The 12,523-nt window shown below is 33.4% G+C and overlaps 1 protein-coding gene across 1 annotated transcript in view; it reads left to right on the top strand.

The window, feature by feature from the left end:
• The window catches only part of LOC121419224 (nuclear export mediator factor NEMF-like), a 47,503-nt gene that overhangs the window by 24,603 nt on the left and 10,377 nt on the right, over positions 1–12,523 (top strand). Inside the window, exons 9-23 of the mRNA XM_041613584.1 lie at positions 896–971; positions 1,904–1,966; positions 2,486–2,563; positions 3,056–3,103; positions 3,781–3,941; positions 5,148–5,258; positions 5,514–5,577; positions 5,863–5,951; positions 6,226–6,329; positions 6,630–6,692; positions 7,016–7,186; positions 7,570–7,628; positions 8,101–8,193; positions 8,779–8,890; positions 11,885–12,074. Coding sequence (XP_041469518.1) covers positions 896–971; positions 1,904–1,966; positions 2,486–2,563; positions 3,056–3,103; positions 3,781–3,941; positions 5,148–5,258; positions 5,514–5,577; positions 5,863–5,951; positions 6,226–6,329; positions 6,630–6,692; positions 7,016–7,186; positions 7,570–7,628; positions 8,101–8,193; positions 8,779–8,890; positions 11,885–12,074 — 1,482 coding nt within the window. The remainder of the gene's footprint in view (positions 1–895; positions 972–1,903; positions 1,967–2,485; positions 2,564–3,055; positions 3,104–3,780; positions 3,942–5,147; positions 5,259–5,513; positions 5,578–5,862; positions 5,952–6,225; positions 6,330–6,629; positions 6,693–7,015; positions 7,187–7,569; positions 7,629–8,100; positions 8,194–8,778; positions 8,891–11,884; positions 12,075–12,523) is intronic.

The raw sequence follows: 12,523 nt of genomic DNA, 5'->3' as shown, positions 1-12,523 counted from the left end.
CAATGTGTCGAATCCATTCTCCTGCACAGTAACTTTCACTTCATCAAGATTTTGGAGAAGTGACCTTTATGTTATGATGTGCTATTCTAAGACCACTTTTATTCTTGATTTTCATATTGTTATTTAGATATACTGGTAGTTAGTATGCTGATTTATGCACATCTTCATCACCATATTTTACTGGTTGGTGAAGAATTGATCTTCAGGATGATTATTTTCAGATAATAGGTTATCTTCGATAATAGGATCATCTTGTTGTGACTTGTGAGCCAATTGAGGGGGTTCTGATAAAACTGTTTTTTAGAACTACAGATAATTTCATCCTGATTATTACGTTTAATTGTGACGATTGTTGAGGATCATTGTATGGAATTGAGTAGATTTCATTGCTGCCATCCGCATTTTCACAAACATGATTATCAATTGAAAAAGAGTCTGTTACATTAGTAATATGTTTTTTCTTTACGTTTCTGACAATACAGTCACTTTGGAATGAGTTGTTTTTAAGAATTTTTTGATACATATTCCATCGTTTCGTTTGCAAAAAGCAAGGCTCTCTCTTCATGGCCTAGAAGAAAAAGGACAGGCCTTGATCTTATGTCCATGTTGACCACAATTGTGACACTGGAGTTCAGTCCCATGTCTATATGATCCTGATCTGAGCTTAGGCTCTCCTCAAAAAGAGCATTCTGGTAGAGGACCTCTATTAGTAATATACACATGAAACCAAACTTGAAACCTAACCTCAAACCTAGTATTTAAACTCACATCTGTGTGGTCCCAAAACCCGATCAGAACCCTGACCCTCAACCCATGTGTTTTTATAGAATTAGACAAGAGTAGTACTTTCAGGAGCAAATTTAAGTTGAAATATGATTTTTTATTATTATTTCAGGTACACCGAGTTTCATCCATTCCTGTTTAAACAACATGAATCACAACCATACCTAGAATTTGATACATTTGATCAGGTACGACAATGAGTTATGGATAGTCATATTAAAGAAAGATATAATGTTTATATGGAATTCTGTCAATAACTTCCATTACTCTTTCTTAGAAGAGAAGCTATGTGTATATATTTCTGACATTTATATCAAGATATTTTGTTTCCAGACCTATCATCCCCTTTTCTCTATCGATAAAGAAATGTAAGAGTTCCACATGTATTAAAATGTTGCTTCTAATCAAATTTTTCTTGAAAAATATGTACATATTTTGTTTATTTAACTATTCTCAGAATAGAGCTTCCATGCCCTTTTAAAGAGATCTTTGTATGTTTGAGTGTGGTTTATGAATCAGAGTTCCATTATCACCAGTCTGGATTTATATTTGTCCCAGTACAGTAGGAAATTTGAAAGGAAGTCATTAGTTAGGTTGGCAAATTTCCAATCCTCATTTGCCGGCATGTATATCAACAATAAAAAAAAACTAACTCGTCCTGTGAAAAGGCATTAACAGCTCAAGTTGTATCAATAGTAGAGTAACTTCCCCTCAATTTGATCAGGAATCATTGCACCATTTTGTGTAAATAACTGCTTTGTATGATCAAAAACAGTAACGTGCCCAATAAAAAAGCTCTTGGCTATTATCCTCTCATTATTGATATTAACCCTCACTGCTGTTATGTTTGTAGGTCGTTGAGAGTAGAACTCATTTCACATCACTAAGCTTCTGAAAGTCCAAGATATAATTGTCTATTGACAGAATGATTTTACTCTAGAAGACATAATTAAAGGGTAAATTGCATGATAACACGGTTATAGTTGGCTACCATATATCCAGTTCATCTCATGTGTTTTTATCAAGAAAAAAAAAACAACTAGTGTTCATTTAAAAAAAAGAGCAGCAGTTTATTACTGAGCAAGTTTAACTGATATTGATCTGATAACCTTCGTTCCAGGCTGTAGATATGTTCTTTCCAATGATGGAAAGTCAGAAGTTAGATATGAAGGTTCTCCAGCAGGTAAATATAGCATTCACACTTTCTTAACCATAGTTTGAAAAGGTAAATTCACATACTTGTGATTTTTTTATGATAAAGAAATTATTTCAATGTCTATCAGAATTTTACAAGGGGGTGTGTATGTTTACTCTCTCTATTGATGAAAATGTTGGTGAAGGTGATGATGATGATGATAATGGTGATGGTGATGATGATGATGATGATGATAATGATGATGATGATGATAATACTGATGATAATAATGATGATGATGGTGGTGGTAATGATGGTGATTGTGGTGGTAATGATGAAGATGATAGTGATGATGACGATGCTGATGATAGTGATGGTGATGATGATGATGGTGGTGGTGGTAATGATGATGATGATGATGACAATGACAATGATGACAATGACGATGATGATGGTGATTGTGATGATGATGGTATTATGATGATGGTGATGATGATGATGATGATGATTATAATGATGGTGATGATGAAGATAAATTTCTCAACCATTTCTCCTTATTTTTTGAAGGAAAGAGAAGCATTAAAAAAGCTGGATAATGTGAAGAAGGATCATGAAAAGAGAATCAATTCACTTCAAAAGAATCAGGTAAATATTTGCAGTATGTACTTATATGACATTCTAAACTACATGAATAATAGAAATCATTATTTGTTATCCGTTTTATCTATCTATGAAATTTTGAGCTTGTTTACCTCTCGCTTACTGTTTTCTACATTCTGTAGATGAAAAAGAAAATCAATAAGTTTGGGAATGAGCTTAAGATGGGAGGGTGAATCTTATTGATAAAAATAAACTATAAATAAAGTAAAAATAAATTATAAAAGTGTTAATACAAATTCTTGATGAGTTATATTGTAGATTAGATGTGAAGTGAAATAATTTTGTGATATGGTGGCTTGTTCATGGAAACACAAAAACCAGAGGGCTGTTTTTCCACCCTGAAATATTGTATTTCCTTTTCTTTGCAGGGGCCTCCGTGAAAAATGATTCAGATAAACTAACAGAGGAACTAATGATGTAATAACTAATTTTCAATCCTCGTGAATTGGATATAATTATTTGTCATGTCTTTAACAGGAACTGAATGAAAAGAAAGGAGCACTGATTGAAATAAATCTTCCTCTGGTAAGTATCATGGGGGATATCAATTTCCTTGATAATATGTATGGATTGTAGTCACATGTTGGTATACTGCTGCCATAGAGACAGAATTTGATTTAGACCTTTCATTCATGTTCCTTTCTATATGATATTGTTCATTTACAGGCTTTGAATGTGTAGTATGATGCAATGAAAAGCTCCCTTATTGTATAAAATTAAATATTCTCCACTTCATACAATTAAAAAAAACATAGTGTGTGTGACATCACCATCTCTTTCATTTGGATATCATCTTGATTTTGTGTTTTGTTGAAGATAAATAAAAACTTCAAGAAAAGTTATAACTTTCTTATTTTACATCCAATTTTGATGAAAGGTTCAGAATTATACTTGTTTGATTTTCTGTATTTCTTAAAATCAAGCTATCATTTAGATTGACTTGGGCTTTGATCAGGGATGGTTTACTGAATGCTCCATAATTCCATTACTGATACACTATAATATTATACATCTAATCTTTTTAAAAATTTAACGAAGTTTTAATGTTCAAATATGGCTATTTATTGATGAATAACACAGATGGTATATCTCTAATCCCTTAATTTGACAGTATTGATCAATCGCTTCTTGTAAGAATGTAAGGGTTAGGTCTCTGTTGTGGAGGAATCAGCAGATTACTTGTTCATCCTTTATATACACAGGTTGAGCAGGCCCTTCGAGTGGTCCGTAGTGCAGTAGCTAATCAGATAGATTGGAAGGAGATTGACAGTATCATCAAGGAAGCTCAAACACAAGGTGATCCTGTAGCATCAGCTATCAAAGGCTTAAAACTTGACACCAATCATTTCCAAATGCTTCTCAGGTTTGTAAGTCAGGGATTTCAAGTTTTGTATTAACACTTTATGTTGATGTTAGCCTTTCTTTACATCAGCTGCTCATCACCAAAATTAAGATAAGACTGATCTTGGGACACGTCCTACTTGTTGAAGGTCTGTCAACATTTTTATTTTGGCCATTTATGTAAAGAGCTGTGGAAGTAGTTAATCTAAATTGTCCTTCCAACAATGATCTTGAAGTAACACAATTACACATTGCTTCAGGACTCAAGTTGATCTAAGTCCATAGGCAATGGCTTTGGATGCACTCTTTGCATGTTTCTCAATCTCTATGAAAATAGCTACTGTCAATCGGATCTTTCCCAGCTGAGATCTACTTCGCAGTAAAAATTTAGTAAAAGGGGTGGTCCGGGCTGAAAAAATCTATATCTTAATACATAGAGTAGAATTCACTGAGCAAAATGGTGAAAATTTCATCAAAATCGGATAACAAATTGAAGTTTAAAGTTAAGCAATATTTTGTGAAAACAGTCATCATGAATATTCATTAGGTGGGCTGATGATGTCACATCTCCACTTTCCGGTTTCTTATGTTATTAAAATCATATTTTTTCAATTATTTCATACTTGTGTGAATAATATGTTTCCTTTGTAACGAAATAAGTTGCAGCATTAAATATCTAATGCTCTAAATCAGTTGTCAATCCAATTTTTCTAGTACTTGGAGGAAAAAATTTGAATAAACCTAATTTCATATAATAAAATACAAAAGAATAAGAGGAGATGTGACATCATCAGCCCACCTAATGAATATTCATGATTACTGTTTTCACAAAATATTGCTAAACTTTAAAATTCAATAACTCTGTTAATTGTTATCTGATTTTGATAAAATTTTCAGCTTTTTGCTCAGTGAATTCTACTCTATCTGTTAAGCTCTAAATATTTTCAGCCGGGAGCATCCCTTTAAGTATATAAAGCCTCTGCTTGTTTAAGATGTCAGATCCTCATTGGTATATGGTAATTCATGTTTTTTATTGAATGAATCACATCTAATAGATTGAATGATTACCCATCAGATGTGTATGAATAGTAAAATACAAAATGTAATCATCTCCATTTTGGTTACAGTTATGTTGTGTTCATCAATGAAATAACCCACTTTCACCCATGACGTGGTTTTCTATTGATTCATATGAGATGTATCTATTTTTTGTTCATGATATTAACAGGGATCCCTACATGCAGTATGATGATGAAGGAGAGGAGGAAGAAGATGATAGACCTCAACCTTTACTAGTAGACATTGATATTGCTCTCTCAGCTTATGCTAATGCTAGAAAGTAAGTGGATCTGTTTTTTTTCCATGTAACCACATTGAAAATGGAAAATTGAAAGTTCTTACTTTAGTTCTTTAATTGGGATTGGAATTGATGAATGTTCAAAGTTAGTAATATTTGTGTCCCATATTGAGACTTGGACATGAAAAATATCACTTGAAATCTCCTTAAATTTTTGCTTTTCAAGCTTTTACAAACCAGATGAAATACATGTATTTGAGCTGTCTTTTTGAATAATATTTTGTCATTTCTCTCCAGGTACTTTGTTCAAAAGAAGACATCTCAAAAGAAAGAACAGAGAACAATGGAATCATCAACAAAGGTAATGATATCACATTTCATTGATAGCTTTACTATAACATTTTTGTTTCTTTTCAAATTTCAAACCAAACTACAATCTATACAAGATCATATTGAAATTTATTTGAAATTATGTATTTTGTTGACATTTTAGACAAAATCTGCATATCAAAAACTTATTAATTTTATGTATAAATTAATTATGGATATCTTTGTGGAAACAAAATGGATTTCCAGTTTACAAAGTTTTATATGATTACCGATAATATATTAGGAATACCACTATATTTATCTTCTTCTGTGGCAGGCTATTAAGTCTGCAGAGAAAAAGACCAAGCAAGCTTTGAAAGATGTAGCTACAGTAGCAAGTATCAACAAATCTCGGAAGACATATTGGTGAGACTTCATTTTATTTTGATTTAGTGTGATGAAGTTTGTTTATACTAAGTATTATCTTTATGAAGCAAGTGTTTAAATGATTTGTAATAATTGATATAAAGAGATATCAAATGAACAGATAATGTTATAAAAATTTCATTATACTTTGATTTTTTATGCTCCTATGCTTTGTGATATCTACTTCAGTTTATTCAGACTGTGAGCTGTTTTATTTTTGTTTGCATTTCATTTCATTCATTTATAATTTCTATTTCTGTTGTTATGGAAACAGGTTTGAGAAATACTTCTGGTGCATCAGCTCAGAGAATTATATCATAATTGCTGGACGAGATCAACAACAAAATGAGATAATTGTCAAGAAATATCTCTCTCCAGGTAAAATAATGGCTTCATATTAATTTGAAATTAAACTTTTAACTTCTATATTTGTTTTTGTATACATGTTCATGTCATGTAATTCACATGGATTTTTCAAACAGAGCAGACGAGTTGTAGGAGACTTGAGATATTGGTGAACTTTGAACGGAATGACACCGCCCCCTTCTCTTCTTGTCTCTCTCTCTCTCTTACTCTCACACTTTCTCTCTCTGGTTCATATCTTCGATATATTTCTGTCTATCTACCATTTGATATTACCATATGACTCTCTTCCTGTCTCTCTCTCCTTGAATACAGGTGACATCTATGTTCATGCTGACATACATGGAGCTAGTAGTGTGATCATCAAAAATCCTAAAGGTGAGGTGATATTCCAATTTCAATTCATAACTCTCACAATGAATAGATATTCCATTGCTGCAAAAAGCAACATATTTATGATAGAGGTGTATGAATTGATATTGAATACTGTTTATGTTAATTTACTATGAACTATTTTAAGAAATTAATAAAGTACAGTGCCGTCTCAATATCAATTGTCTAAAACATTTTTACCAATAAAAAAAAATTTGAAATAAAAAACCTGCAGAATATTCATAATTTTGTCCATATATCATATTGTCAAAAATATTTCAATTGATATGTCAATATTTATATTTGTTTTTGTTTCAAAATGTTGTTAGGAGGTCCTGTTCCCCCTAAGACTCTTCAAGAAGCAGGTACAATGGCCGTGTGTTATAGCGTTGCTTGGGATGCTAAGGTCATTACTAGTGCTTGGTGGGTACGTCATGATCAGGTTTCAAAGACTGCACCCACTGGAGAGTATCTTACTACTGGAAGCTTCATGATTAGAGGTAAGATCATTAGTTACCAGGGTCCTCTTTCGTGTTGTTGATGACAGAATTTTACCACACATTTGCTTTGAGCCAATCAATTGTTATTTCAGCATGCTATTTGCCATTGATGACACATTTTTATAGGGGCTGAATTCCAGAAAAACTAGCACTTATTTAGAAAATGAAATTAAGGGGGAGGGGTTACCATTTTAAAGAAAATTCCCAGCAAACTTTCAATAGATTATTTCTTTTAATACATTGTTGTGAAGATATGAATATTTCAGTTTCCAGTTTATGACCTTTATTTGGACAGAATGATCAGTTTATAAACACTTGATATATGAGCATTTTTTGTTTCATTCTTAGCTATTACTTATTTTTGGTTCCATTATCTGTTACAGGTAAAAAGAATTTCCTTCCACCAACTCAACTTGTGATGGGTTTTGGCTTCTTAATGAAGGTATGTAGTAAAGATGGGGAGCTTGTAGATTTCAGTCTCCTATGTATCATTATATTGTATTTTAAAAATTACTGTAGGAAAAATATATAAGCTTGGAGGTTAAGATAATGGTATCTCCACTGTTTCAAATAATTTAAGACTTGTGTTACTTGAGCATCGAGTTGCTTTGCTATTTTAGGATCTGTGTTGTAGTCTGTAGTGTGAATTCTTATAGTACAAGACCACACTGTTTTCACCCTCATACAATTATGGTAAATGGGCATGAATTTTATTTCTCACAGTCACATAAAACATTGACCAGCCCTTTCCGGTAGAAACAAATAGTTCTCAAGTTATTGTCTCTTAGAAATCTTCTTCCCGCAAGCATTTACAGATAGTAAATAAAGAGTTTAATTTTAGAAAGCTCATTCCACTTATGTGGTGATTCATTTCTGTAATGTTTCTTGTTTTATTTTATCTCATCTGAATTCAGATTGATGAGAGTTGTGCATGGAGACATAAAGATGAGAGAAGAGTACGAGGGACAGATGAAGAAGATCTGTCTTCAGTTGCTGACACAGTAGAGGTAAGATGTTAATTAGTATATGTTTCATGACTAAGGCAGAAAGATTGTTATAGATGCATTATATTGATTGCATTTATGTAATTTAAACATTTTCCATTCACTTCTAATCACTTTTCCATAGAGGATTGTGCTTGTGTCAATCTTGACCATGGTGCTAAGATCAGACAATATACTGATCGTAAAAATTAGTCTTAGATAAAAGTTGAATTAGCTTGTGCGTAAATGGTGTATGCTTTATTGTTGTAAAGCACGTAGGGACTTCTGATAAAGTGTTATGTGTTATAAGCGAGTAAAATTATGATGAGTTAGATTTTTCATAAAACAAATGTCAACAGTATCAGTTCAGCAAGGTTTTGGTGGTTCATCAACTAAAATTTAGTTTAAAATTGATTTTTCAATATTGATGTAATACCTCTTAGATTTGAGAGGTAACATAAATCGAATGATCAAATGTTACACTGTGCTCGCCATAGATCTGTAATTGACATAATCATAAACTTGATGTACCCTTTTTATTATTGCAATGATTTGGATATTGTATGCATAATGTTTGTTTGGGTTTTTGTTCATTTTATTTTATTCCAGACTGATATTATTGTTGAAGATATTGAGGAAGAAGATGATGAGGATGAAAGTAAAGAGGAGACAGAGCATGATCTCCATGAAACAGACGGCAGACAGGAAGATACTGAAACAGGTTTGGTCTTAGGTTCCATTTCATTAAAATGCCGTCACTAGCAAATTCTTTTCAACAAGACAAATGTGCTGTCAGGTGTCACAAATTCTATAGAGTTATTAATATAACAATGTGCTGTCAGTAAATCAAATTACATTATTTCAGAATTTATAAAGATTATTTTTATTAAACTGTTTGTAAAGTTAAGCACAACTTTACGCACGACTGGAACATGATCTTAGGTCTTAACTCAACCACATAGGGATATATCACTGTGAATGAGAAAGGGAACCCAGTCGTGTATAGAGTCATTTGTATCTTACAAACAGCTTTATGAAACACCCACCAGATCCTGAAGCCTTTCATAATCTAAAACAGATTCAACAATGTTAATAGCTACAATATCACCGACAACCCCAATCATCCATGCTGGTATATAATGTACAAGAGAATGTGATGAGGGATGATTTAATGTCCAATGATGTTTGTTAAACAGATATCTTCAAATATTATTCATAGATTTACAAAGTTGTGTCAATAGATTTCATGTAGATGAAGAATTGATTGCTTTATAAATAATGCACTCTACTGTATAAAAGCTTGCAGCACCTTATCAAACAGGCCATGATTGGCTTTCTTTCTTTTTCTTCCTCTTTGTCTGTCTCTCTGCCCCTCTCTCTCTCTCTCCCACTTTATGTGGATATATCAAATTTATTAGGTGGTCTGTCGTTGACAGATCACCTATTAATTTCGTCAGAATTTTCTTTTTATTATTTATTTATTTTTACGGATTTTCTTGTCGCCAGGTTATCTCAAAATAGACTTAATCAATATCATTGAATTTCATGTCATCTATAGGATCTATCATGGACACGTCAAAATAAGCTTTTCAAGGTCATCAGGTCATGATGACGTCATCTAGGCGCCATTTTGTAAAATCACATTATCAATCATATCTCCATTATCAATTATCAAAAATCAATTAAATTAACATCACATCAACTTCAGGTCAAAGGTCATCAGGTCACGTCATCAAAGGTCACCTGGAGGTCACGACGCGCACGTACGCGCGCGTCAAAATTTTAAAATGCTCAAAATCACTTTTTTACCAAACGAGAGTACGTTTCAGGTCATTTTAAGCATTTCAAAAATTTGCGCGCGCGCACGCATGCGCGCGCGTTTTCCTCGCGTAACACCTTAACACAGTGCAAAAACACCGTTTTTTTTTACATCATTTCATTGATAATAAAATTTTGAACAATTTGATACCTTGATCAACCTTCTACGACCATTAATGACGAAATTAACACCCGTTGAAGTCTGCAGCACGTGTGCGCGCGAGCTCTCACTATAGGCCATATATGGGCAAAAACATGCCTATTGTAAATTCACTGTAGCTCTTTAAATAGTCCATTGACCCCCAATTTTTTTTTCATATATCGATAGAGTATGAGTTGTAGATTTGATTTCATGTCATCAATGTCCCTAAATTATATCGTGACGTCATCAAAATGGCGCCTAAACTAAAAATTTCATTTTTTCAAAAATGACGTCATCAAATTTATGAAAATTTGGTTGTAACTTCTCATATATAGATCGTTTTTCGCCCAGATTTCGATATGTTGTAGTTTAGAATGTACTCTTTCTCCTCAGTTAACATAAATATTCGTTTTGAGAAACGCATCATTGCGTAAAACAGCGATGAAAAGAGGCATGTCATTTTTCCTCATTTTGCGTGTAATCTCTATGGGACATGACTTTTTCTCAAAACCAGATTCGACATTCCTCTATTTCGTGAGCCATATCTCCATTTTTTCTTGTCAGTTTTCTTTAAGCTTTGAGTATGTTGTAGCTGAGATTCTAAGCTTTCGCAAGTGTGCCCACCATTTTTTGATCAGATGCCGAGATCATGCCTGTATTTCGCTTGCAAAATTGGACTTGTAATTCTCAAAATTGCTTACGTGTATTCTCTATGGGGAATATCGTGCCTTTGACTGCTTCTTAAAGGGCGCGGGTTCGAGTCCTGGGGTGAACAAGATGATTTTTTTTTCACTCTTTTTTTCTTTTTGCCACTTCTTACATGATCCTTTATGATAATTTAAAGGTATAAAAGTTTAAATTTAGCAAGATAAAACAGATTATAATTACTTTTTTTCATATCACATGTATTTTGCGTGTAATCTCTATGGGACATGACCTTTTCTCAAAACTAGATTCGACATTCCTCTATTTCGTGAGCCATATCTCCATTGTTTCTTGTCAGTTTTCTTTAAGCTTTTAGTATGTTGTAGCTGAGATTCTAAGCTTTCGCAAATGTGCCCTTCATTTTTTGATCAGATGCCGGGATCATGCCCGTATTTCACTTGCAAAATTGGAATTGTAATTCTCAAACTTGCTTACGTGTAATCTCTATGGGGAATATGCTAGCTAAATGGATAACGCATTTGACGTGTTCGTCCGTATTGCTGACGTGTATAGGTCCGTGTTGCTGACGTGGTGGTCCGTGTAGCTGACGTGTAGGTCCGTGTTGCTGACGTATTGGTCCGTGTTGACGACGTGCTCTGCCGGTATGATCCGTGTGAAGCTGCCGTGTTGATGCCGTGTTCACAGTCATCTGGGGCAAAACTATCCCGGACCTCCCCGGATCATGCCGGCATTGCCGTGTTGATCCGTGAGGTATAATCATCTATCTTGTATCTATCTGTTTGAAGATGTATGTCTGACGATTGTCATCACCACATCAATAATCACATTTAGTAATGGTCAAAACTTATTCTTAGAATGTCTACGATCAAGATTATCAATGATATCTAAATGATTTATTTCATACATCAGCCGACACTGAATGACAAATCATGACAGACCACCTAATTCGTCCGCATGACGAATTAAATTCTAGTTTCTTCTTGTCTTTTGTCTCCCACTCTCTCATAGTAAACAATTAATTTTCCCCAAGTTTTAAAATGAGAATATGTTGAATAAAATTTCTGCTGTGATTTATTGTAATAAATTTAGACTTAACTGAAATCAAAGTGGAACCAGAAGAAGAAGACAATATTGATGGTGAAGTTCCCAATGTGGATGAGGAGAATGAGGAGGAGGATGATGAGGAACATTCATCAGAGGTGAAACAGGAAGTGGATGATGACAAGGAGAACTTCTACCCTGATACTACCATACAGCTCCATCATGTACAGGGTGAAAGGTAACGAGACAATATTCTTGTTCAGAAATATCGTAAGACTGTCAATAAACATACTTTCTGGTGGGGCTGCTTTCTTATTGGGATGGAAATTTTGCATAAAACTCTTTATAGTGCCTATGCCTTCTAACTACCATTGTAGCTCTTCCCAATACCCAATCAAAATCAAATTTTAGTAGAAATTTTATCCATTTCAAAATTCCATTATTTGTAAACTTAATACAGTGGAGATCAAGGCCCTGAAATGTAAAGGTTTATGTTGGATTGCAGTAAAATGAAAGAATGATTCTGATTGGTTCCTGGTCATTGTTCTCACTAGATGTGTTTGCAACAATGATCTTGATTGGACATTTTCATGTTGTGATTGATAGACAAACATACAGTATAATAAAGCCCAGGAAAAAAGTTGTAGGAATGAAGATTGTATTGTGGTTATCCAGTTGCAATCAAGT

The sequence above is a fragment of the Lytechinus variegatus genome, chromosome 7 (genome assembly GCF_018143015.1).
Source record: "Lytechinus variegatus isolate NC3 chromosome 7, Lvar_3.0, whole genome shotgun sequence".
In the NCBI taxonomy this organism is placed as follows: Eukaryota; Metazoa; Echinodermata; class Echinoidea; order Temnopleuroida; family Toxopneustidae; genus Lytechinus; species Lytechinus variegatus.
The sequence above is the reverse complement of the archived record's forward strand: the minus strand, read 5'-3'. Positions and strand labels throughout refer to the sequence as shown.